The sequence below is a fragment of the Apodemus sylvaticus genome, chromosome 17 (genome assembly GCF_947179515.1).
Source record: "Apodemus sylvaticus chromosome 17, mApoSyl1.1, whole genome shotgun sequence".
Lineage (NCBI taxonomy): Eukaryota > Metazoa > Chordata > Mammalia > Rodentia > Muridae > Apodemus > Apodemus sylvaticus.
The window spans coordinates 52,084,093-52,110,083 of record NC_067488.1 but is presented as its reverse complement, the minus strand read 5'-3'; the positions used below and the strand labels follow the sequence as shown (position 1 = coordinate 52,110,083).

Sequence of the window (25,991 nt, the reverse complement as noted above, 5' to 3'; positions counted from 1 at the left end):
CATTATGTCATCTGGTTTATTCACTCGTTTCTTTCTGTCACTGAATAGATAGTTCTGTCATCTGATAGTTTACCCGTTCACTTACTAAGGGCCACCTTGATTGCTGGCGTGTCCCAGCAGCCATGACTGATGTTACTTTAAGCATCACTCTGCAGGGTTTTTCCTGTGATGATTCCCAGCTCCTCTGGGTGAATGCCGAGGAGTCCATTCCATCACCATTCCTCCCCCGCTGTGTACAGATGTCTAATTTCAGTGGCTGTCTTAGTTTGATTTCTGTGGCTGTGATATAACAACTCCCAAAAGAAAGGGTTAATTCTAACTCTCAGTCCCAGGTTACATTCCACCACAGAGAAGGGAGGGAGGCAGGAACCTGAAACATCTATCTCCATCATGTCCCCAGTCAAGAGCAGAGAGAATTAATACGTACATGCCCTCTTGCTTCTTTGTGCTCAATAGCTTTCCTCAGGATCCCCAGCGTAGGGAATGGTACCGCTCACAGTGGGATGTCTTTTCACGTAATTGAGACTGTCCCCCAGAGCGGGCGGGTGGGAGAGATGACTCAGTGGTTAAGAGCACTTGCTGTTCTTGCAGAGGACCTGGATTCAGTTCCCAGAACCAATACAGCTAACAACTGTATGTAAATAACTCTAGTTCCAGGGCTTCTGATACCTCTTCTGACCTCTGTGGGCACTGCCTTCACATGGTGCACAAACAAAAAGATGTTCCCCACAGATCAGCCCACGGGTCAGCCCGATGTCGAGAGTGCCTCAGTGAGACCCTTCCCAGATGACTCTAGGTTGTGTGAACTTAATGATTAAAGCTAACGGGTAGGGGGAAGGCTGGAGAGGTAGCTCAACAGTCAAGAGCAATTGACTGTTCTTCCAGAGGACCTGGGTTCAAATCCGAGCACCCACATGACGGCTCACAACGGTCTGTAACTCCCAAGGTCTGACACCCTCACAGAGATACGTGCAGGCAAAACACCATTGTGCATAAAATAAGAATAAATAAATTTTAAAAGGAGGAACACTGCCTGCTTTTCTAGAGGACCAAGTTTGATTCCCAGATACAAGGTAACTTAACAACTGTCCAGTCCCTCTAGGGGCACTGCCTGCACATGGTGGCCAGACATACATCCAGACAAAACATCCATAAACATTAAATAAATCGATTAATTTAAGGCCATCACAGTGGCCAGCAAGCTGTCACCTCTTTCCTTTGCAAGCTATACCTTTAATCCCATATCTTTTACAATCTAATTGTGACTTTCTCTGATGTGCATAGGTTTGTGTCTCAGTCCACAAAAGAAGCGTACGTGATCTCAGTCTATATCAATAATCCATTGCTCATCGGAGGAAGGAAGTTTGACCTTCGTCTGTATGTCCTGGTGTCCACATACCGCCCGCTGCGCTGCTACATGTAAGGGTCCCACTCTGCTTCCATGGGCCTCACTTCATAATGGTGTCATTAATGACTCAGCGACATGGGGGACTCACAGCGCCTGGCTCAGGGCGGGTATCTGATGGGTGGCTTCTGTGTAAGAGCAGGTGGCCTACACACTACTAGAGATCTTACAAATAAAAGGACCGCTCTTTTGGACATTTGAAGCAAGTGGGGTGTGATGTGCATACCTGTAGTCCCAACACTCGGGAGGTAAAAGATGAGAAGGTTGAGAGTTCAAGGTTAGCCTGAGCTACATAGTGAAACCCAAGGCATTAGAAGCTAACATCCACCCTTCTGTTGAGTGGACTGGTATATTTTCAGTTTTTCTTTTTATTTATTTATTTAGTTAGGTTGTTTTGTTTTTTTTGTTGTTGTTGAGACAGGGTTTCTCTGGGCAGCCCTGGCTGTCCTGGAATTTGCTCCGTAGACCAGGCTAGCCTCACACCCAAAGATCTGCCTGCCTCTGCCCCATCTCTCACACATCAGTGCTGGGATTGCAGATGTGCGCCCCCTGCTGCCAGGCAGCTGGTATTTCCTTTTCCATCCCTCCCAGGTACAAGCTTGGGTTCTGCCGCTTCTGCACAGTGAAGTACACGCCAAGCACCAGTGAGCTCGACAACATGTTCGTCCATCTTACCAACGTAGCCATCCAGAAGCACGGGGTGAGTGGCTGCTCTGTGCGTCAGGTTGCCCAACTTTGTGGGATTCTCTCTCATGTTTCTTTGCAAGAGGGGGGCCAGGCTAGTTCTGGGAGAGCCTTTCCATGACCCAGTAGCCCGAGGCCCAGAAGAGACTCAGAGTAGCAGAGATGGCTGCCCCAGGCACAACCTGCTTAGGGTAGGAGAGGTGGGTTTGCTTAGAGAAACAGTGTGGGTTCAAGCCCCGGCTTTCTGCTTCTGTGGATAAGTCAGCTCAATGTTTTTCTGTTTTGGTAAAAGAAGGGGCCTCGTAGAGATGGATGACATTCTGATAAACTTGTTCTCTCTGTTGGTGGTTGTGCTGAAATTGGTCTTAGGGCCTAGTGCATGTTGGGTAAACCCTGTACGACTGACCTGTGTGCCTAGCCTCTGAGCCACTTCTTGCTTTCTGGTTTGAGATGGTACCTCACTAAGTTACTTGGGCCGACCCTGAACTCATGCTGTAGCCCAGCCAGGCCTTGACTTGTGATTCTCCCTGCCTTGATGTCTGAATAGCTAGAGTTACAGAGTGGCTTCAAGAGGCTGTTTAAATACCTCTTTGTTGTTGTTGTTGTTGTTGTTGTTTTAATGTGTACATGTGTGTGTCTGTGAGCATAGGTCGCATGTTTATAGGTGCCCTCAGAGGCCAGAACAGGGCATCAGATTCACTGGGACTGATGTTCCAGGTGATTGTGAGCCACCCAGCATGGGTGCTGGGATCCAAACTCAGGTCCTCTGGAAGAGCGACAAATGCTCTTAACTGCAGAGTCATTTTCCCAGCCTCAAACCCATCTTAAATTGAGACTACTGTAGGTCAAAAATGTATTCAATTCACCTAACCCATTGTTTGTGTGTGTGTGTGTGTGTGTGTGTGTGTGTGTGTTGCCTCATGAAGCAAATGCGTTTGAATGGCAAAGCACTTCTCTGAAACCACAGCTTGACCCCTGTGCGGGAGATTTCCACTGTTGCACATCTGAACCAAAAAAAGAACAGCTGCTACGCTGAACACTGTAGAGCTGCCCCTTCTCCCGAGGAGAGGAACCAGCGTGGCCAGGGACCGGCTTTCACACAAGCCCAGGAGCCCCTGTGCTCTGCTGGGAGAGCTCATAAGCAAGTGGGGATGGATCCTGGTTGTTGCCGGCCTGGGAGGAACAGGCAGAGCAGGCAGAGAAGCAAGAGCCGGCCAAGCCCATGGCCCTTGCAGACTGGCGGCATGGGATGTTTTGAGATGACTGGAAACACGAGACATGCTTGCTGGGCAAGGCGGCATCTGGCTGGAAGTATTTTCAGCCCTGAAATCCCTTTCTCTTTTCTGTCAATCGTCTTCAAAATTATACAGTACAGATTGAGGCATTTTAATATGTTAGTTGTTATTGTTGGATTTCATTTGTTTGTTCTTCCTGTTTGTTTTTTTATTTATTTTGAGGTGAGTTGTTTATTTTGTTTTGGTTTTTCTTGATATTTAGATAAAGTCTTGCCCTGGCTGTTATGGAACTTGCTGTGTGTAGACCAGGCTGGCCTGGAACTCATAGAGATCCACCTGCCTCTGCCTCCAGAGTTGCTACAATACCCCAGCTGTCTTTATTTTATTTTATTTTATTTTATTTTATTTTATTTTATTTTATTTTATTTTATTTTATTTTATTTTTGAGATTGACTCTAAGTAGACCAGGCCATCCTCCTGCCTCAGCCTCTCAAGTGCTAGAAATATTAGCATTCATGTTTGTCTTAGTCAGGGTTACCACTGCTGTGATGAAACACCAGGGCCAAAAGCATTTGCCTGGAGCAGCTTCTGGGGAGGGGAGAGGTGAGGGCCCAAGTGGCACATTACAGTGCACAGTGCGGGCTACTAAGTGTGTACAGTCACTTAAGAGACCAGTGGGAAGTTGAACATGTAATAATGTGTCAGGTAGATGGCACGGGCCACCCTGGGCAGGGATCCCCTCCGTCCCGGCAGGATGCCTGTTCAGACCCAGGAGGCACTAGGGGCCGAGTGGCTGGGTTCCTCCAGGCCTCGTCCTGAAGGCCATGTGGCCTCCCTCACCAGGAGGACTACAACCACATCCATGGTGGCAAGTGGACGGTCAACAACCTGCGTCTCTACCTGGAGAGCACCCGAGGCCGAGAGGTGACCAGCAAACTGTTTGATGAAATCCACTGGATCATCGTTCAGTCTCTCAAGGCTGTGGCGGTGAGTGACAGGTGGGGGGCGGGGTGGGGCGGGGCGGGGCAGGCGGCCCCTGGAAGCCCAGTGGGAGGCCCTGGGCTAACCAGCAGTTCTCAGGAAGTGTACCTCAGCAGCTCAGAGTGCTTCTGGTCACACATCCCTGCCCATGCGTCAGCCAGGGGCTGAGACAGTTTTGGGAAGGGATTGGGGCCCCGGTTTCTGGGGCAACACTGTCCAGGTGGGCGTGGTCAGCCTCTGATAGGGCCACTGACCTTGACACGGCTGCAGTAGTGTAGAGTCCCATTGACTCATCTCCCTCTTTTTTATTCTCTCCTATGATCCAGTCCGTCCCGGCTTCACTTTCCCCTTCCACAGCTCCTCCAAGCACCCGCCCCATCTCCCCTCTCCCCCAGATCTACCACTCATCTGTTTCCCTTCAGAAAAGAGCAGGCCTCCCAGGGATACCAGCTGACTGGGGCGTAACAAGATACAGTAAGGTATCATATCAGGACTAGACAAGGCAACCCAAGAGGGGACGGGTCCCAAAGAGCCCACGAGAATCAGAGACACCCCTGCTCCCACTGTTAGGAGGTCCACAAAAACACCAGGCCATGCCATCTTCACAGAGGACCTAGTGCAGACTGCAGGCTCTGTGGTTGCTGCTTCAGTCTTTGTGAGCCCTACAAGCCCTGCTTAGTTAATTTTGTGGGGATATCATCTCTTTTTCATTCCTTTCGCCCTTATTTTGAGACACGGTCTCACTGGGTATCCGAGGTTGGCCTTGAGCTTGTTATATTAGACCAGGCTAGCCAGGAGTGCTCTACGTAGACCAGGATGGCCTATAGAGTATGTTATGTAGCCCAGGACGGTCTGGAGCTCACAGAGATGTGCCTGCCTCTGCCTCTCCACCGTCGGCCATCTTTGGCATCAGCCAACCCCGGTGGGGGAGGAGCATTCCAACAGCGTTCATTTCAGACAGCTTAATATTGCGATGTCATGGCTATCTAAGGTTGAAAATAGCCTCCTTCTTTATCCCTAACCTGGTCTTTGATTTGCTCACTGGTTTGCAGTTTTTAGGCAGGTGCACTGTTAATTTTGAGCGATAGGTAGGAGTAAGTATCGCTGTGCTGGCCCCTCCCTGTTTTCAGGACAGATGGAGTCTCTGGGGTGTCTTTGTTTCCCCATATAAGTCACAAGAAAATGGGGGATTTTTTAAAAAAAATATTTTTAAAGATTTATAGCTGTCTTCAGACACACCAGACGAGGGCATCAGATCTCACTACAGATGGTTGTGAGCCATCACGTGGTTGCTGGGAATTGAACTCAAGACCTCTGGAAGAGCAGTCAGTGCTCTGAACCGCTGAGCCATCTCTCCAGCCCTGAAAATGGGGGATTTTTGACCCCAGAGGAAAAGGCTCCTGACCCAAAGCTAATCTTCTTGTCTCCCATGCCCTCTGCCAGCAGGAACAGGAAGTCGGTCCACTGCTGAGGTCACTTGCAGGACCCAGGGTTCCTCAGTTCTCCCTCTGAGTGTAGAGGGATTTTAATCCAGCAATAGGGCGTCCCCAGCAAGGGATCGCATCCAAAGTCCTAGGTCGGTGTGATCCAGCTGGAATGCAGACACACCTTTAGTATATACCTTTAAGGTAAAATTAGTTTGTAATAGGAAGCAACTGTATTTGAAAGTGATGTCTAATTGTGGGGGTAGACAAAGTGACAAGTCTGAAGTATTTGACAGAATGAGTCAGGGATAGGATACACCTGTTGCGTGTAATTTTAAAAAACACGCTACCGCCTTACCGGGAAGCTGCTGTGCTCCCAGCCCCTCCCGGCTCCCTTTCAGTCCACCGGGCTTCACTACAGGAGGGGTAGCATTTGTTACCAGCCCACTCCCGGAGACCCTTGAATCCTCAGATAAAAGACACACAGACAGCTTTATTACGTTAGAACTTGCCTGCTTGGCACAATTGCTAGACACAGATAACTCCTGCCTCGAAAGGCGCGCCGTTTCTCCTCCTGTTCTAATCTTAGTGGCTTGTCCCACCTAGTCCCTGCCAAACATCTTTGGCAACACACAGGCCCTAGCAGCTCTCCCCGAGGCCTTACATGACTGCAGCAGCCTTCCTCCTCCAAAGCAAGGCAGAAACGCCTCCTCTCTCCTGCCTTTGTCTCCTCTTCCTCTTGGGACCTGGAAAATCCCACCTGTACCTTCCGCCCAGCAATTGGCTCCCGGCCTTCTTTATTAATAAATTAAGAACAAATTAGGGAACTAGACCTTAGTATTAGAACCTCCACTTACATACAACCAACTCTCACAAGAGTAACACAGGAAAGAGAAGCTATGTAAGAGCAGCAGGGAGAGTGAGGGCAGGGAGAGTGAGGTCAGGAGTCAGTGCAGTGAGTGCAGCCAAGCCCACTTTGTTCCTTTGTGATTCAGTTCAGTTCAAAGGAGTTCAGTGCAGTCAGTGCAGGTCAGTACAGTCAGTGCAGTTCAGTGCAGTTCAGTGCAGTTCAGTACAGTCAGTGCAGTTCAGTGCAGTTCAGTGCAGTTCAGTACAGTCAGTGCAGTTCAGTGCAGTCAGTGCAGTTCAGTGCAGTTCAGTGCAGTCAGTGCAGTTCAGTGCAGTTCAGTGCAGTTCAGTGCAGTCAGTGCAGTTCAGTGCAGTTCAGTGCAGTTCAGTGCAGTTCAGTGCAGTTCAGTGCAGTTCAGTACAGTCAGTGCAGTTCAGTGCAGTTCAGTACAGTCAGTGCAGTTCAGTGCAGTCAGTGCAGTCAGTGCAGTTCAGTACAGTCAGTGCAGTTCAGTGCAGTTCAGTACAGTCAGTGCAGTTCAGTGCAGTTCAGTGCAGTCAGTGCAGTTCAGTGCAGTTCAGTACAGTCAGTGCAGTCAGTGCAGTTCAGTACAGTCAGTGCAGTTCAGTGCAGTTCAGTGCAGTCAGTGCAGTTCAGTGCAGTTCAGTACAGTCAGTGCAGTTCAGTGCAGTTCAGTGCAGTTCAGTGCAGTTCAGTGCAGTTCAGTGCAGTCAGTGCAGTTCAGTGCAGTTCAGTGCAGTTCAGTGCAGTCAGTGCAGTTCAGTGCAGTTCAGTGCAGTTCAGTGCAGTTCAGTACAGTCAGTGCAGTTCAGTGCAGTTCAGTACAGTCAGTGCAGTTCAGTGCAGTCAGTGCAGTCAGTGCAGTTCAGTACAGTCAGTGCAGTTCAGTACAGTCAGTGCAGTTCAGTGCAGTTCAGTACAGTCAGTGCACTTCAGTGCAGTCAGTGCAGTTCAGTGCAGTCAGTGCAGTTCAGTGCAGTTCAGTACAGTCAGTGCAGTTCAGTACAGTCAGTGCAGTTCAGTACAGTCAGTGCAGTTCAGTACAGTCAGTGCAGTTCAGTACAGTTCAGTGCAGTCAGTGCAGTTCAGTGCAGTCAGTGCAGCTCAGTACAGTCAGTGCAGGTCAGTGCAGTTCAGTACAGTCAGTGCAGTTCAGTACAGTCAGTGCAGTCAGTGCAGTTCAGTACAGTCAGTGCAGTTCAGTGCAGTTCAGTGCAGTTCAGTGCAGTTCAGTGCAGTTCAGTGCAGTTCAGTACAGTCAGTGCAGTTCAGTGCAGTTCAGTGCAGTCAGTGCAGTTCAGTGCAGTTCAGTACAGTCAGTGCAGTTCAGTACAGTCAGTGCAGTTCAGTGCAGTTCAGTGCAGTCAATGCAGTTCAGTTGAATGCGGTCTAGCTCAGTTCAGAGCAGAGCAGTTGAGTCAGAGCAGCTCAGTTCCTGCAGTTCAGAGGCAATCTTTCCAAGCAGAGCAATTCAGTCAGGACGGAAGAGACGCCAATCTGAATCAGCTTGGTAGAGCTGTTTGAGCGGGAACAGCTGGCTTGAACTGGCCAGCCCAAGTTCAGAAAGAGCTAGAAAGAGTGAGTTTATTCAGCAGTAAACCTCTGAGATGAATTGGAAATTACAAGGGAAATCCAGAAATGGAAAAATAGACTTACTCTTCTTTTTGGCTTATAATCTGGTTTGCATCTAGTTACACAGGGCTGGGAGGCATAAGAGGTAGCGTGCTGGTGTGTTATTTAACTGGTAAATAAAAGATACATTTACATCTGAGGGCAGTGTGGTCTAGCCGGCTACTGAGCTGGCCCTCGACAGACCCACCCACTTCTGTGGGACCTGAGGACACAGGCCTGGAGACATGGGATGGTGCCAGGTCACCATAGAGAATGTGAGAGATGCAAAATTCCCAGGTTACACCCATCTCTCCTTGAGAAGAGCCACTTTGTGCACAGTTCCCTCACTGAAGGGCCTTTTCTCCTGGCCCTCAGCTCTGTGGGGGAGCCCTCGGCATCTGGCATCCACTCTTTGACTCTTTGGGTGGTGATTCCCAAGCTTTTGAAGAACGCAGGCGTTTTTGTCTTGTTTTAACTATGTGTAGGTGTATGTGTCTGCCTGTGGGTGTGCACAGGAGTGCAGATGCCCACAGAGGCTAGAAGCATTTGGAGGCCTAACACTGGAGTTACAGATGGTTGCAAGCTGTCTGACGTGGGTTCCAAGAGCTAAAGTAGGGTCCTCTGGAAGAGCAGAAAGTGCTCTTAATAGCTAAGCCATCTCTCCGGCACCCAACATCTGTCACTTGTTCAGCACCCAGGGAAAGGTTATTGAAGGCATATTTAGGTGAATTGGAAATTACAAGGGAAATCCAGAAATGGAAAGAAAATAGGCTGACTCTTCTTTTTGGTTTATAATCTGGTTTGCATCTGGTTACACAGGGCTGGGAGGCGTAAGAGGTAGCCTGCTGGTGTGTATGTGTGTGTGTGTGTGTGCATACATGTGAATGTGTATATGTGTGTACATGTGTGTGCATGTGTGTGCATGTGTGTATACATATGTGTGTGCACATGAATGTGTGCATGCACACACGCACAAGTGAATGTGTATATGTGTGTGCACACGCGCACACACACACACACACGTGTGAATGACAGGAAGCCAGCAGTCTGGGAGGGTCCGTCTGGTCTCTGAAGGTGTGGCTTTATAACATGTTGGTCACTTTGCAGCCAGTAATGAACAATGACAAGCACTGTTTTGAATGCTACGGCTATGACATCATCATCGACGACAGACTGAAGCCCTGGCTGATCGAGGTAACGCATGACCCCGACCCTTTGGCCAGCAGTACCACAGGAGAGCACTCTCACTGCTCCCCAGCGTGTGTTAAGGCATAATTTGGAAGTGGGTTCGTCTGCCCTCTGAAGCAGAGAGAGCGTATGCTTAGTGGTGGCCGATCTGGAAAGGGTAAAATAGACACTGTACAGCAGGGCTTCTTCCTGGCCACAGCCACAGCATTATTTCTCAGCACTGTGATCAAATACCTGACCCCTCCCCCCCAAACAAAACAAAACAAAAAACTCTAGAAAACCAACTTCAGGGAGGAAGGCTTTATTTGGTTTGAGGCTACAATCCTTCACGGTGGGAAAGGCCTGGTGTGTGTGTGTGTGTGTGTGTGTGTGTGTGTGTGTGTGGCAGCTGCACACATCTGTCAGAGCTGAAGCAGAGCGAGGTGGGTCCTGATACTCCACAAGCTTCTTTCTTCCTTGGGCTCAGTGACCTAGCCCGTGGGATGATGTCACCCACGTTCAGAGTGCATCTGGACTGTCTCGGGTCCCACTAGCAGTTTAAATAACAACACAACCACTCCTAATGTAGTTTAAAGCTTAGGCCTTTTGCTGGGGCCACCTCCACCCTCCCCCATCGCCCTCAGCTCCTGCTTCAACTTGCCCCTCCTACAGCACCCTCTGCCCGGAAGTTCCACCCTCTTACTTCCTGCCCCTGCTATTGGCCATCAGATCTTTATTACAGCCAATCAGCAGCAAGACAACTCCTAATCACTTAGCTTGCCTTTAGGCAGGTAAGGAAGGAAAACACTTACAAAATAGAAAACCCGGTGGTGGACCCAGAAATGACAAATTACCATAATCCTGCCAGGACTCAGCTCTCTTCGGGTATAGAATCCACAGCTGAAAATACAGAGACACACCTTCATACAGATTGAGGAAGGTCACCCCAACACCAAAGAGGCTCCTAGGTCACTGCAAATCCCATCAGGCTGATGGAGATGGACTGTCATGGCCTTTTCAGAGAGGTGGGCATTGGTGCCCCTACCTGAGACCATGGACAAGGAACCTCAGGCCCCTCAACAAGCCAAAGACGGGAGAAGGCCTGAGCATGCCGGAACCTCCATCCTGGGTGTCAGTCACTCTGGACACGTGGCCTCTCAACAGTCCATTTGGAGCCACACAGGTCAGGCCCTTCAGTCACACGAGCCAGGAGGCTTAGGGTTCTTGTAAGAGCACAGAGTAAACCCTGTGCTCCCATCTCCCTGCAGGGAAAGTCAGCGGGAGCCTCAGGGTGGGGTTCATGGTAATCAAGTTATCAAGAGTGGGAGTGCTGAGGGAGATGTAATATTTCGCTCCCTACACCCTCTCTTTCTCTTCCTTTTTTTCTTTTAAGAACTGGTCTCAAACTCTGATCCTACTTCATTGGCCTCCCAGGGGGTCAGAGTTAGAGGTGGTGGCTTCCTGCATCTTAAACACAGTAACTTTAAAGGAAGTCATACTTTACTTGATGAACTAAGATCTTAATTGTGGCTTCTCTCTCTCTCTCTCTCTCTCTCTCTCTCTCTCTCTCTCTCTCTCTTCTCTCTCTCTCTCACACACACACAGATTTGATTTATTTGTAATTGGAGCAGATGTGCACATGAGTGCAGGTGCCTGCAGAGGCCAAAAGAGGGTATTAGATCTCCCCTGGAGCTGGAGTTAATAGGCAATTGTAATTCTGTCTTTAGATATTATTTATAGTTTACCTAAGAACCAATGGAAACAGACCACATAACACTTATGTCCTAATAAAGTATTGATTAAAAGTAACTTGGGAGGAGGCTGGAGAGACAGCTCAGGGGCTCTTCCAGAGGAACTGGATTCAATTCCAGCGACCATAGGGTGTCTCACAACCATCTCTAATGGGATCTGATGCCCTCTTCTTTCACGTAGGCACACATGCAAATAGAGTGCTCATATACATAAATAAATCAATCTTTTTTTTTTTTTGATTTGGTTTTTTTCGAGACAGGGTTTCTCTGTATAGCCCTGGTTGTCCTGGAACCCACTCTGTAGACCAGGCTGGCCTCGAACTCAGAAATCTGCCTGCCTCTGATTCCCAGAGTGCTGGGATTACAGGCATGCACTACCACCTGGCTAATAAATCAATCTTTAAAAAAAAAAAACACCCATACACAAAACATAAATAAACCTTTACTTATTTATTTTGTAATTTTTTTTGTTTGTTTTGTTTTTGTTTTTTTTCTAGACAGGATTTCTCTGTGTAGCCCTGGCTGTCCTGGAACTCACTCTGTAGACCAAGCTGGCCTCGAAGTCAGAAATCCGCCTGCCTCTGCCTCCCAGAGTGCTGGGATTACAGGCGTGTGCCACCATTGCCCGGCTATTTTGTAATTTTTTATTGGATATTTGCTTTATTTACATTTCAAATGTTATCCCCATTCCCAGTCCTCCCCCAACTCTCCTATCCCTCCTCCCCCACTTCTATAAGGGTATTCCCCTACCCACCCACCCACCCACTCCCACCTTCCTGCCCTGGCATTCCCCTACACTGGCGTATCGAGCCTTCACAGGACCAAGGGCCCCTCCTCCCATTGATGCCTGACAAGGCCATCCTCTGCTGCGTCTGTGGCTGGAGCCATGGGTCTCTCCATGTGTGATCTTTGGATGGTGGTTTTGGATCCCTGGGAGCTCTGGGGGGGAGGGGGTCTAGTTGGTTGATATTGTTGTTTTTTCTATGGGGTTGTAAATAGAGTACTCATATACATAAATAAACCAATCTTCAGAAATACCCATATACAAAACATAAGTAAACCTTTATTAAAACACACATATACACACAGACACACACACACAGACACACACACAGACACACACAGCTTTGGGGAGGAAAGGATTTGCTTGGCTTTCAGGTCTGTCATCCAGAGAAGCCAAGGCAGGAACTGGAGTAGCGACCATGGAAAAACGCTGCTGGTTGATTTGTTCAGCTCTTACAGCCCAGGCCCACCTCCCAGGGATAACACCATGTGCTGGGCTCTTCTATACAAATAAACAATGAAGAAAAGACTTCACAGGGCCAACAAGATGGCTCGGTGGGGAATTGAGGCACTTGCTGCCAAGCCTGACAGCTGGGGTTTGATTTCCAGGACCCATGTGGTGGTAGTGGCACATGGACAGGTTGCCTATGGACTTCCATGTGTGCACTGTAACACGTGTGTCCACACAAATACACACATATCACACACAAAAATAAATAAATAAATGTCCTGGACTGGAGAGATGGCTCAGTGGTTAGGAACACTGACTGCTCTTCCAGAGGTCCTGAGTTCAATTTTCATCAACCACACGGTGGCTCACAAACATCTGTAATGGGATCGGATGCCCTCTTCTGGTGTGTCTAAAGACAGCTGCAGTGTACTCCTATACATAAAATAAATAAATATTTAATAAACAAATGTGTAAAGAAAAGAATATAAAGAATATGCCCACAGACATGCCCACAGGTCAGTCTGCCCTAAGCAGTACTCCACCAGGCAACTCTAGGGTTACAGCTAACTGTTGACAGTTTGGTATGTGAGGTGCTTGGCATGTGTGAGATGTCTGCGTTAGCTGGTGACAGGCGCCTGGAGCGTGTGACCCACGCTGGCTCCTGCGCTTCTCATCCCACAGGAGGAAGCGCCACAGCCAAGGCCATGTGTTTTTCTTCCTGTAGGTTAACGCGTCCCCATCTCTTACCTCCAGCACCGCCAACGATCGCATCCTAAAGTACAACCTGATTAACGACACCCTCAACATCGCGGTCCCTAACGGCGAGATTCCAGACTGCAAATGGAACAAGTCGCCCCCCAAGGAAGTGCTTGGCAACTATGAGATCCTGTAAGTCCTCCTGTGGCTCTGCAGAGGAGAGTTCCTGTGTTCTAGACTAAGGCCTGCTGAGGTGCCCTTCGGGTATCGGGGAGCGTGACTCTCTTTCCTTAGGCAGTGTGTCTGTTCGTTGCTGCTGGGAGGGATAGCTGTTGAGGAGACAGAAAAGTGGTTTGGGTCTGTTCCATGCAGTCAATACTTACTGGCCAAGTGCTGGACAGGAAGTGGCCCTCACTGCTTGTCACCTATGCAGGCTGCTGAGGTGCTAGAAGCAAGGTACACCCCAAATCTACCTGTGTCTCTGAACAGCTCAGGAAACTGGTAAGGAAAGAGTGATTCCCAGGGCTCCCCTCTCATGGCTTCCCTGCGCTAGGATCCATGGCTGGTGCTGTAGACACTCCAGCCCATTTCTTTACCCTGTACCTCATGAGCTGAGCACTAGCTTGGCTCTGTCTTACAGACTGGAAACGAATGGACCTGTGGGGTCACAAGTGCATGTGTATACGGGGTCTGTGGAGGTGGGCTGTGTGCGCGAATAAAGTCAGGGGAATCAGGAAGACAGTGGTTGACTGAAGTACAGTCATTCATACCTTGTGAATCTAGGTGGCTGGTGGCGCACGCCTGTAATCCCAGCACTTGGGAGGCAGAGGCAGGCGGATTTCTGAGTTCGAGGCCAGCCTGGTCTACAGAGTGAGTTCCAGGACAGCCAGGACTACACAGAGAAACCCTGTCTCGAAAAACCAAAAAAAAAAAAAAAAAAAAAGATTAGCTTAAGAAACAAGTGGATTTCTGTGAGTTGGAGGCCTCACTGGTCTACAGAGCTAGTTCCAGGACAACCAGGACTATACAGAGAAACCCTATCTCGAAACCCCACACCCCCCCCTCAAAAAAAAAATGAAACAAAGATTGTCCTAGTGCTGATTATACTGTGGACCAGGAGGTTGGGTGAGAAAAACAAGTTACAGGGATGGGTACTTTTTTTTTTTTTTTAAGATTTATTTATTATATGTAAGTACACTGTAGCTGTCTTCATACACACCAGGAGAGGGCATCAGATCTCATTACAGATGGTTGTGAGCCACCATGTGGTTGCTAGGATTGAACTCAGGACCTTCAGAAGAGCAGTCAGTGCTCTTAACCGCTGAGCCATCTCTCCAGCCCGGAAGGGTACTTTTATCCAGTCCCTAAGACTGACAGCAACCTCCACTGCCCCTGCATGCACATAAACATTTTTTGTTTGTTTGGGTTTGGTTTTAGAGACAGAGTCTTACTATGTAGATCAGGCTGTCCCCGAACCCCCAGAAATCCACCTGCCTCTGCCTTTCAAGTGCTGGGATTAAGAGTGTGTTTCCTGGTCCTACATATAAGCATTTAATTTAAAAAGTTTAAAGACAAGGGGACATTTAGCCAAGTTCACTCTCTCACACCCGTCTCCTGCAAACGGCCGGTGGGAGGATCTGAGCGCAGGCCTGCACTCTGGATCCCCTGCGTAGCTACCTCCCACCTCACTGTGCATAGTCGTAGAAGCCCAGGGTGGAGGACCACAGGGAAGGCTCAGAAGTGACATGGTGGAGCTCCCAGAGAGCTCAGGGCCTTAGAGGGTGGTAGTTGTGAGCCCCAAAAGTAACCAGTCAGTGACGGATTATCCTCTGGAGATCGGCAGCCTGGGAAAGGGACAACCGCGTTATCGTTATCGGAAGGGAGTAGAGGTGGCAGCTGGCAAAGAAGGCAAGAGAAGGAGCGGGGCCAGTGCTGGGAAGGCAGGTGTGCCGGATGGACGGGGATGCAGGGCTGGACTGGGATGCAGGGCTGGGGACTCACTGACATGTCAGAATAAAGCCTCGTGCGAGAGTCTGTGCAGGCTATGCAGGATACTGGCACTGACCAGAACAAGACTGGACCGTGGTATTATATGGGGATGGCACTAATGTGGGTGAATGTCACTCACGGTCATCGGAAGTCAGAAGAGTAGCCATGGCCAAGGAATCAAGGGCTAGACCCTGAAGGACTGTGGTTGATATACAAGGGACGGGGTCAGGGAGGGCCATGCTGGCCTGGCTAGCCGGGGTGGAGAAGGTCTAGAAAGGTTGTTTCAGACCCTCGGGTCTGAGAGAGGAAACAGCCCACACTCCACAGGGCACCAGGGCGAGCCAGGCTTCTCATGCCAGGGAGGTGAAGGAGGAAGCCAGGGTTAATGTGGGGGTTTCTGATGACGAGTGGGGAGCTCCAGGGTGCACAGCGTGCAGCTGGGTCCTGTCTAGAGCCACTTGGTGTTGGCAGCGTGAGAAGTGTCAGTGCCGTGGGAGCCCTGGGGTCAGTCTTGAAGCCCTCTGTGGAGGAGAACTCATGTGAGGTTCAGGAGCCACGAGGGTCTCTGTGGGTCCCTCTTTAGCCCAGCAGGATGTAGCAAGGAGGTTGGCCCAATGGGAGCTTCTGAAGCCCTCCCTCTATTTGCAGAGCAGACAGGATGCTCATCTCTAGGCTAAGAAGCAGAGGCCAGAGCCTCGCCCCTAGTTCCGAGCTACCCTCTCACACCCCTCTAAGGGATGCGAGGCTTTGGGTTGGAGCTGGCCATCGGGAGCTCTTTCCTGTGTGTCTCCTTGCCTGTCTAGAAGCTAGACATAATGGTGGATACCTTTAATCCCAGCCCTCTCTTAGGTAGAGGCAGGCAGATCTCTATGAGTTTGAGGCCAGCCTGGTCACCCAGCAAGTTTCATGACAGGCAGGGCTACCAGAAGAAGGGCTGGCAGGATGGCTCAGCAGGGAAAGGCACTTGCTGCCAAGTTTGGCCCCTGGCACTTACATGATAGATGGAGAGCTCTGGCTTTCTCAGCCTGCCTCAGACCTCTATACCTAGGCATTGATTGATTGTGTGCCCTCAATCAATCAGTGGATCCGTGTAATAAAAAAAAAAAAAAGTTAAGGGCCAGTGCTGAGGGCCAGCTCCGACAGGGTCAGGTACTGAGGTGGGACACAGCATCAGACAATGGCCAAAGGCTGATGACCTCTGGCCTTTAGCCTCTCTTACTGTTCTGAGGGCTAGAAGCTGTGGCTTCTAGCATTTCAGAGAAAGGAGAAGGAAGGGAGGAAGGAGGGAAGGAGGGGGGGGACTGTCACAATGGAAGTTTAGCTGGGTCTGTGGCCTTGTGTGACATGTGGGCTAGAGAAGGAAATGGGATGTCAGAATCTGGAGTCAGGGGGCTCCTGGTAGTGACATGTTTGTTCTGCAACAGCCCAGTGGCCACTGTGTCACTGCCGCCCCTCTACAAAACCTCCTAGTGATTCTCCAGTGATCTGTTTCAGGTATGACGAGGAACTGGCCCAGGGTGACGGGGCTGAACGAGAGCTTAGAAACCGCCCAGGCCAGCCAGTGGGGCCCAGAGCAGGCCGCTCGAGAGACTCGGGAAGAAATGTCCTCACCACCTGGAAGTGACCAGCAGAGAGAAGAAGGACCCCAGCTTGGACCTTCCCTCAGTTGCTCCACCCAGACCTGCTAAATACCCCTTTGGAATTTCTCCTTTTTCTAGAGTGCTTTCCTGAGCGGGCCTTGTAAATAAAGACTCAATGCAAGGTGGAGGAGTTCACCAGGGCTCACGCACTCGCGCGCATGAAAACGACAGCTTCAGTGTGTGGTGGCACTTCCTTTTTTTAAAGATTTATTATTTTTGAGATAGGTATCCCTGGCTGGTCTGGAACTTGCCATGTAGACCAGGCTGGCCTAGAACTCACAGAGATCTTACCTGCCTCTGCCTCCCAAGTGCTGGGATTAAAGGCATGTGCCACCACGTCTGACTTTATCTTATTATTTGTGTATGTGAGTGTGTGTGTGTGTGTGTGTGTGTGTGACCCAAGGAAACCAGGAGAGGGCACCAGATTCCCCAGAGCTGGAGTTATAGGCTATTCAAAGTGGGGTTTGGGAATCAAAACCTCTGTCTGCAAGAGCAATAAGTGCTGTAAATGTAAATCGTCTCTCCAGCCCCCTGAGGAAACTGCTGCTGTAACAACAACTTCTTCTTCTCCTCCTCCTCCTCCTCCTCCTCCTCCTCCTCCTCCTCCTCCTCCTCCTCCTCCTCCTCCTCCTTCTCCCTCTTCCTCTTCCTCTTCTTCTTCTTCTTCTTCTTCTTCCTCTTCTTCTTCTTCCTCCTCCTCCTCTTCTTCTTCTTCATCTATCTATCTATCTATCTATCTATCTATCTATCTATCTATCTATCTATCTATCTATCTTGTATTTTTGACAGGGTTTCTCTATATAGCCCTGGCTGACCTGGAACTCACTCTTAGACCAGGCTGGTCTCAGACTCAGAGATTTGCCTGCCTCTGCCTCCTGAGTGCCAGGATTAAAGGTGTGCACACCACTGCCCAGCCACAATACAGCTCCTTAAAGCATGTTCATTAAATGTTGAACTTTAAAAAAAAAAAAAAGGTTAAACAAACATGATGTGTTTCAAAAAGATTAAACGTCACCATGTTTCCTGGAGTCGCGCTGTTTAGTTCCCTCTGGCTTTGTCAGAGCAGACAGGCATTCATCTTTACAAGGCCCCTGCCGCTGTGCTCCTGGGGGACCAGTTCCTGTCACTTTGGCTTGGAGACAAGGCTGGTACAGCAGTTCACCATGAGCTCTGTGGGCACCAGGGACCAGCCGTCATCTACATAAGCCCCGCTTGCAAGTGTAGAAGTGTTTGCTTTGTTTTTTTAAGTCCTTCCAGATTGGGTTTCTCTGTAACCATAGCTGTCCTGGGACTTGTTGTATAGACCAGGCTGACCTCTGCTGACACTAAAGGTGTGCACCACCACTGCCCAGCACAAGTGCGATTCTTAATGGTAGCCTCTCTGACAGTCACATCTGATGCCTGTCACCTGGCATGTTAGTCACCACCTGGAATTTATCTTGGAAGACACCTGTGGTTAGCTGTGCAGGACAAGAGTAGATGTCACCTTATATGTGTCCGTGTCCCCGTACCTACATACATCTGCTTTTAACTTGTCACTGCTAATAAAGAAAAGGTCCTGTGCACTGTGCTTGGTGCCATGTCAGCAGAGGCCCAGGCAGACAGCTGGTTCAGCCAGAATCTGCAAAGGCAATTTTTCTGTGCGACTTTCCGGTTAGGCAGGACACTGCACCGTGTGCCACTTAGGTGCTGCGTGTCGGCGACTGGACACAGACCTGGCCTTAGAGCCCGACTCTGCTTATCGGCTGTGATCTGGTTGGTCTGTTGGCTCTTGGGATTTTGGTCTCTTAACAATATAAAATGAAAGATCCGGGCGCGGTGACTGTTGGGTCCCAAAGAAACTCAGGACAAATGGCTAACTGTGGTTCCTGTCAGCACACACCGGGTGGCCAGGCTCACTCAAATCCCATGGCTCCTCTCCAGTCCACCCCACTCCCAGCTTCTCTTTATTTAACCCTACCAGTCAGCTACTCACTCTCCTTGTCTTCTTGGTTCCCCCCAACACACACACACACGCCTCCCCTCTCCTCTCCTCTTCCTTTCTCAGCCCCCCTCCCCTTCATGGCCCCGGTCAGTCTACTGGTCAAGTTCAGTCCACTGCTTGCTTTCTTTTTTCTTTTTTTAAAATATACTTACATTCTAAAGTATATCAAATAGTGTTTCATTTTTTTCATTTCTTTTTTTATAAAGATTTCTTTATTTCTTTATTATATGTAAGTACACTGTAGCTGTCTTCAGACACTCCAGAAGAGGGCATCAGATATTACGGATGGTTGTGAGCCACCATGTGGTGGCTGGGATTTGAACTCAGGACCTTTGGAAGAGCAGTCAGTGCTCTCTTAACCGCTGAGCCATCTCTCTAGCCCAGCCCACTGTTTTCTCTCCTTGCTCTGAGCTCTCCCTCTGGCTGTTCCCCCCACCCCATCAGCTGTACCTTGGAATGGCCATGTCCTCACTTGCATTCATGATACATGGCTGAATCCCACCATTAGGAGGTTGGGGCAGGATAATTGACATGCAGTCAAAGTCAGCCTGTGCTACACAACAAGGCTGATGCCAGCCTGAGCTACACAGCTAGATCCTGTCTGACTCCTAACTGCAGAATGGGGCTTAGCTGTATTTTCCTCAGAAGGAACAAGAGGCACGGCCTATAACTGGTTCATGTCCCTCATCCTTGTGGTTTGGCTCCAAATTGCCCCTCTCCTGAGACAGAGTTGCTTGGCCCATGGCTCCACCTCTGCCCGGCATAGCATAGTGAGCCAACTCCCCTATGGTCCTGCTTCTCAGGAGGTCTGGAAGGGGGAGGTCCCTGCTCATGCAAGCTGACCCGTGGAAGGATGGAGGATACTCAGCCATTTTGAATAAGTGATAAGTGATTTGTTGGTGACTTGGTCGCTAGTGTGTGTGAGGCCGTGCCTAATGAATTTGTGGAAGAGACGATAACTGTTGTGGTGATCTATTCTCTGGCAGATGTTTCCTCTGCAAACTTCCAGGAGGGAGCCCGTGGTATCAGAACAGGTCATGAGGAACTTATGGCCCGGCACAGAGCTCAGGGGCTCGCCCTCGGGGAGACTATCCCAGATTGTTGTGGGAAATATTAAAAAAACTGCACCATCCCATGCTATACCCAGCTACTCTCTGCCTGAGGTCTCTCTGCTCTAGGCTAGCCCCATGCAGCAGGCTTCACAGCTCCCGTTCACCACCCTCAGTGTTGCTTCTACCCTCTCAGCCATCTACCCACTGCCTCTAGTCACAAATCCCCTCAACCCAGTAAATCAAAACTCTAGAAGCTTATACTTAACCACTGATTTATATATCAATAAATTCTCAATTCACAAGATGCCCACACAGTAATTTCAGAGCCAGTTGATAATGATATAAACTGTCCACCTAGATAAGACAAATTGTCCTGTAATTATCCTTCCCTTATAGGATAATCATAGCTACTTGTGGCTATTTAAGGCCACGTGGGATCTGGATTATCCTTTTCTTCCCCCATCTTCCTTTCTTCTCCCTCCGCCCTCTCCTTCTGTCTCCAAAAATCTTCGCCCGCCTACTTTTTCCACTGCCCAATCACAGGCTCCCACCGTATCTTGTGCCTGCCCTCACCTGCTTGTAGGCATCACTCCACACTGGATGATAATCTGTCACTTCCCCTCACGATGGGTGGGTCCCAAGGTCTGAATGAGTGTCTGGTTATTTGTGTGACTTCTGATATGTATGAACTATCCCAGGATTAATCTACTGTCTACCTGTCACCCACAGGGACTGCTTCCCGTCAGCAAGGTGCTTAAGCTGTGGCCCCCAGACCCTGAGATAGCCCCCTCACTCTGCCTCCCTCCTCTGGTGCCTGAGTCTCTGTAACCATTTGCCTTGGTCAAATGGGCTTTTTCTACAAAATGGGTCTGCCACAGTCCTGTGCTTGGGCCAGTCCTAGGCGCTCTGGTCTAGGCTCCTGCCCAGCTGGTTACCTGCATGGTGTCAGCAGTGTCAGACTCGCCCACTGCTTCTGTGCCTGGGTGGTGGGTCACCCTTCCCCCAATAAGCCAGCACTTTATCTCTGGATAGTATTTTCACCTCCATATCAGGACATGGGGTGGGGGCGGGGCATTAAGCTGGGTCTTTTGTGGAGCTGGAATGCCAGGCCATAAGGACCCAGCACCTGGGTGTTCCTTGTGTTACTTAACAAATGAGCTAGTGGGGTGGGGTGGCGCATGCCTATAATCCCAGAACTCTGGGAGGCAGAAGCAGGCAGATTTCTGACTTTGAGGCCAGCCTGGTCTACAGAGTGAGTTCCAGGACAGCTAAGGCTATACAGAGAAACCCTGTCTTGAAAAAAAACAAATCCAAACCCCCCCCCCCAAAAGAAAGAAAGAAAGAAAGAAAGAAAGAAAGAAAGAAAGAAAGAAAAAAAGAAAGAAAGAAAGAAAAGAAAACAAGTGAACTATGTCTACCAAGTGCCCTGGGACCTTTCAGGACCTGCTGTGAAGTAACAAAGCCTCAGTTTCCCCGTTTCTCTCTTGGGAACCTTTCCCTGTGGGAAAATACTTTTTTGTTGTTGTTGTTGTCGTGTATGATTCTTCCTAGCCTCAACTGTATCTGCAGTGCTTTGGGACACATTCTATTTTGTGGAATAGAGTCTTTTCTTTTCTTTTTTTTTTTTTCTTTCTTTCTTTCTTCTTCTTTTTTTTTTTTTTTTTTTTTTTTTTTTTTTTTTTTTTGGTTTTTTGAATTTGGATTTTTGGAGACAGGGTTTCTCTGTATAGCCCTGGCTATCCTGGAACTCACTCTGTAGACCAGGCTGACCTCGAACTCAGAAATCCACCTGCCTCTGCCTCCCTGAGCGCTGGGATTACAGGTGTGCGCCACCACCGCCCGGCCAATAGAGTATTTTCTAACTGTGGTGGTTTGAATATGCTTGGCCCATGGGAAGTGGCACTATTAGGAGGTGTGGCCTTGTTGGAATAGGCGTGGCCTCGTAAGAAGCAGCTCACTGTGTAGCTGGGCTGAGAGTTTCTAGTGTGGAAACTCCTCCCAGTGCAGAAGAGTCAGTCTTCTCCTGGCTGCCGTCAGGTCGAGATATACAACTCTCAGCTCCTTCTCCAGCACCAGGTCTGCCTGGATGCTGCCATGCTCGCACTATGATGATAATAGACTGAACCTCTAAACCTGTAAGCCAGCTCCAAATTAAATGTTGTCCTTTATAAGAGATGCCTTGGTCACGGTGTTTCTTCATAGCAATGAAACCCTAAGACATGAACCCTAGATATAAAATAAAACCAATTCAAGACCTTTCAAGAAAAGAAAAACAAAAGATGCCTTCTTTTGGACCCTAAGAAAGGAAGCCTTTTGTTCCCTGCTGAGGTCACTAGACCTGTTGTGAGAAACCAGACTCCTGGATCTGTAGCATGCCCTCCATGACACCAAGACTCCACTGCCTACTGCGCATGCCTGTCCCCACCAGGGATAACTAATTAGATTTTTCTTTTTTCTTCAGCACTTTTTTCGGGATCAGAATATTGGAGTTTGAAAAAGGTTTTCTCTGTAATCCAGTTTTGCTTTAACCGCACAGCAATCCTCCTGCCTCACCCTCCCAAGTGTTGGGATTACAGATTAAAAATAAGCCTCCATGCTTGGCTTATTTTTCTTATATAAAAATGCCTTATGAGTTTGAAAACAATTCTTTAAGGGCTGGAGAGATGGCTCAGTGGTTAAGATCCCTTGCTGCTCTTCCGGAGGACCCAGGTTCAGCTCCTACCTCTCACACAGTACTTCACAACTGTCTATAACTCTGGTTCCAGGGGATCTGAGGCTCTCTTCTGAGCTCCACAGGCATCGAGCATGTATGTGATGTGCATGCTTACATACATACATGCATGTAAACAAAGCACTCATACTAAATAAATCTAAAAAAATTAAAAATCACCAGACTTAGTGGCATGCACCCTTAATCCTAGCACTTGGGAGAAAAAGGCAAGTGAACCTCTGTGAGTTCAAGGCCAGCCATATCTACTTAGTGCATTCCAGGGAATCCAGGGTTACCTAAGGAGAAAAATTAAAGATTTATTTAAAAAGATAAAATTAAAAAATTAAATAAATAAAAGTCCCCAAAATGTTTTGTTTTGCCTTTTCAAGATGGGGTTTCTCTGCATAACCCTGGCTGTCCTGGAGCTCACTTTGTAGATTGGACTAGCCTTGAACTGAGATTCACCTGCTTTTGCCGCTGTCTCTGCCTTTCCAGTGCTCGAATTAAAGGCAGATACCACCATCCCTGGCTAGCAAAGTCTTTAAATATCTTGAACCTGGGCCAGAGTCTGTTTCTGCAACATACTCCTTTCTTTTTTGGTTTTTGGTTTTTGTTTTTTTTTTCCGAGATAGGGTTTCTCTATGTATCCCTGGCTGTCCTGGAACTCACTCTGTAGACCAGGCTGGACTCAAACTCAGAGATCCACCAGCATCTGACTCCTAAGTCCTGGGATTAAAGGCGTGCGCCACCACTACCTGGCTACACACTCCTTTCTTTTTTTATTTTATTTTATTTTCTATATTCTTTGCTTACATTCCAAATGATTTCCCCTTTCCTGGTTCCCCCCTCCCCATAAGTCCCATAAGCCCTCTTCATTTTGCCCATTCCCCAATCAACCCCCTCCCACTTCTGTGTTCTGGTAATCCCCAACATTGCTGTATCAAGCCTTTCCAGGACCAGGGCCCTCTCCTTCCTTCTTGGGAATCATTTGATATGTGAATTGTGTCTTGGGTACTCAGAGCTTCTGGGTTAATGCACACTCCTTTCTTAACAACAAAAAACCTCTCGTGTCCTCAACATGAGGCCTTGGAAGGAGGGTCTTTGCAGACATAATTAGTTTAAAACCTACTGACAGATTAGAAAAAGATACCACACGTGGAGAAGGCCATGCAGAGTCAGGCAGAATCTGAAGAGATGTTGCCTTGGGCCAAGGGACGCTGGAGTTTCTGTTGCCCTAGAAATAAAGACAGGCTTAGAGGAGATGGTGCTCTGTAGACATCAGGTTTGGGGGTCTCAAGTCTCCTCCTGAACCATCAAAATATATTCCTGGGTTTTTAGCCACTGTGTTTATAGTCATTGGTTCTGTCAGAAGGTGAAGAGAGGGCTCCAGAGGGTACCGTTTGTCCACGTGTTCTCAGGCTTAGTTCCCCCTGATCGTGGACACATACACACACACACTCACATACACACATACACACACACACATACATACACATACACATACATATACACACACATACACATAAACACACATACACACACATACACACACATACATACATACACACAAACATACACATACACACATACACACAAACATACACACATACACACATACACACACATACACACATACATACACATACACACACACACATACACACACACATACACACATACACACGCACACGCGTGCACGCGCACACACACACATACACACACACACACACCTCTTAATTCCAGGAGCTATCTTTTCTTGATTTTTATCACACCGATGCTCTCCCTTCAGTCTCTATGCCCCATCTCTCCCCATTCCTCCAGTCTTACCTTTCCCCTCTGAACAGCACACCTGAGGCAGGGCAGGCCCCTCCTCCTGGGACACCTGGTGGCACTCTTGCAGTTTGACAGCAGAAATTGAGGGCACTGAGCTCTCCAGAGGGACACAGGGCATGGGCAGAAATGGCAGGCTCCTTCTTCCCTGAGGTACCCCTACTGCTGTGGTTGTGAACTTGAGGCTGTTAGCTGACCCATCTCAATCAGAACGTCCAGGCCCATTTCCACTGTGGTGAGTTCCACTGCGGTGAGTTCCACTGCGGTGAGTTCCACTGCGGTGAGTTCCACTGCGGTGAGTCACGCTGCTGGGCTGCCTAGCCCGATGGACACCTTGCTCCAGGGATGTCCTGTGGGATCTCAGTATCTGTCTGTCTCTCTCTCACACACACACATATCGGGGAACTAAGTTTTCTTGATTTTTCCCACCCTAAAGTTGTCCCTTCTCTTACCCTGTCCTGTCCTGTCCTGTCCTATAGCTGTTCTGTTCAACCTTTGTTCTAGATCTCAGGCCCTAGAAGCCTGGAACTGCTACAAACAACGTCAGGTGATGGATTGAGTGGAAGTCCAAGAGCTTGTGGGGCATCATGGGCTTACTCCAGGCAGAGAGAGCTCAAGTCAGGGGAGGCTCCTGGCCTCTGACATGGTTCTCCCTGGGACTCTGGTGATAACACGAAGAATACCCCTCCACCATCCTGTCTTTCTTTGTTGTTGTTGAAATTTTTTAAAGCTGTATTTTTATGTGTATGGCTTTTTTACATGAATGTATTGTACCAGGCTCATATATTACCTGAATAGGCCAGAAGAGTGCATTGGATCTTCTGGGACAAGAATTACAGACAGTTGTGAGCCACCATATTGGAAACTCAACCTGCGAACCACCTGGGTCCTCTGGAAGTGTATCCAATGCTCTTAACAGCTGAGTCAAGTCTCCAGCTCCTAATCCAATAATTCTAAAGCAGGTAACTATGTGGCCATCATCCAAGCCGTGGCTTGCCCACTGTACCCTAGCCAGTCTAGCAGGGACCATAGATGGTTTACTAGTCAGGTTCCAACCTCTTTCCTGGGCTCCTGCACTGCAGACAAGGTTTTAATAGGCCATCTGAGCTGCCTGCCTGCCGCCGCCGCCGCCGCCACCCAAGAGCAGAGCCCTGACCTTCCTTCTTGGAGCTTTAGGATGGCTACTACAGGGCACCCACTGCACAGCGATCACTTAGGAAGAACGGGAGAAAACAAGAACCTTCAATGGTTCAACCTGCGAATGTGGGGTTTGGACACCACTGGGTTTTAGGAGAGGTTGAATCCCTCGCCAGGTTGGCAGAAGCCTTGCCTGATCTTAGCTTACAGGTAGACAGGTTTCTCCAGTCTGCACTTCATGAACAGCGAGGGAGGGGATCTCAAGGCAGCCAGCCCTGGGCACTCTGCCACCCTCCATAGTGAGGTAGGGATCATAGACCCAGCGTCAGTGGAAAGGGCTGTGGTACAATTAATGACTTTGCAAATGACACTTCTCAAAGCTTTAAGGGCACTGAATTCAAAAATATGACCATCTTGCAAGACACATCATATGTGTGATCTGGGAGGCCAGATTTCATCCTTCACTGGACAGAGGGGAAAGGCTCAGAGGATAATGGGAACTTCTGGCAGGTCTCAAAGCTCCAGGAGGGCAGAAGCTGCTATGGACATTTACCATGTGACTTTCTGATTGGCTCTAGGCATGAGGCTGC

At 48.9% G+C, this 25,991-nt stretch overlaps 1 protein-coding gene across 2 annotated transcripts in view; it reads left to right on the top strand.

The window, feature by feature from the left end:
• The window catches only part of Ttll1 (TTL family tubulin polyglutamylase complex subunit L1), a 37,568-nt gene extending 20,334 nt beyond the window's left edge, over positions 1–17,234 (top strand). For both annotated transcript variants that reach the window (XM_052160157.1, XM_052160156.1), the window contains exons 6-11: positions 1,285–1,419; positions 1,997–2,105; positions 4,168–4,311; positions 9,319–9,405; positions 13,088–13,251; positions 16,543–17,234. In XM_052160157.1, coding sequence (XP_052016117.1) covers positions 1,285–1,419; positions 1,997–2,105; positions 4,168–4,311; positions 9,319–9,405; positions 13,088–13,251; positions 16,543–16,672 — 769 coding nt within the window. In that variant the 3' untranslated portion in view covers positions 16,673–17,234. The remainder of the gene's footprint in view (positions 1–1,284; positions 1,420–1,996; positions 2,106–4,167; positions 4,312–9,318; positions 9,406–13,087; positions 13,252–16,542) is intronic.
• Positions 17,235–25,991: the final 8,757 nt, after the last annotated feature.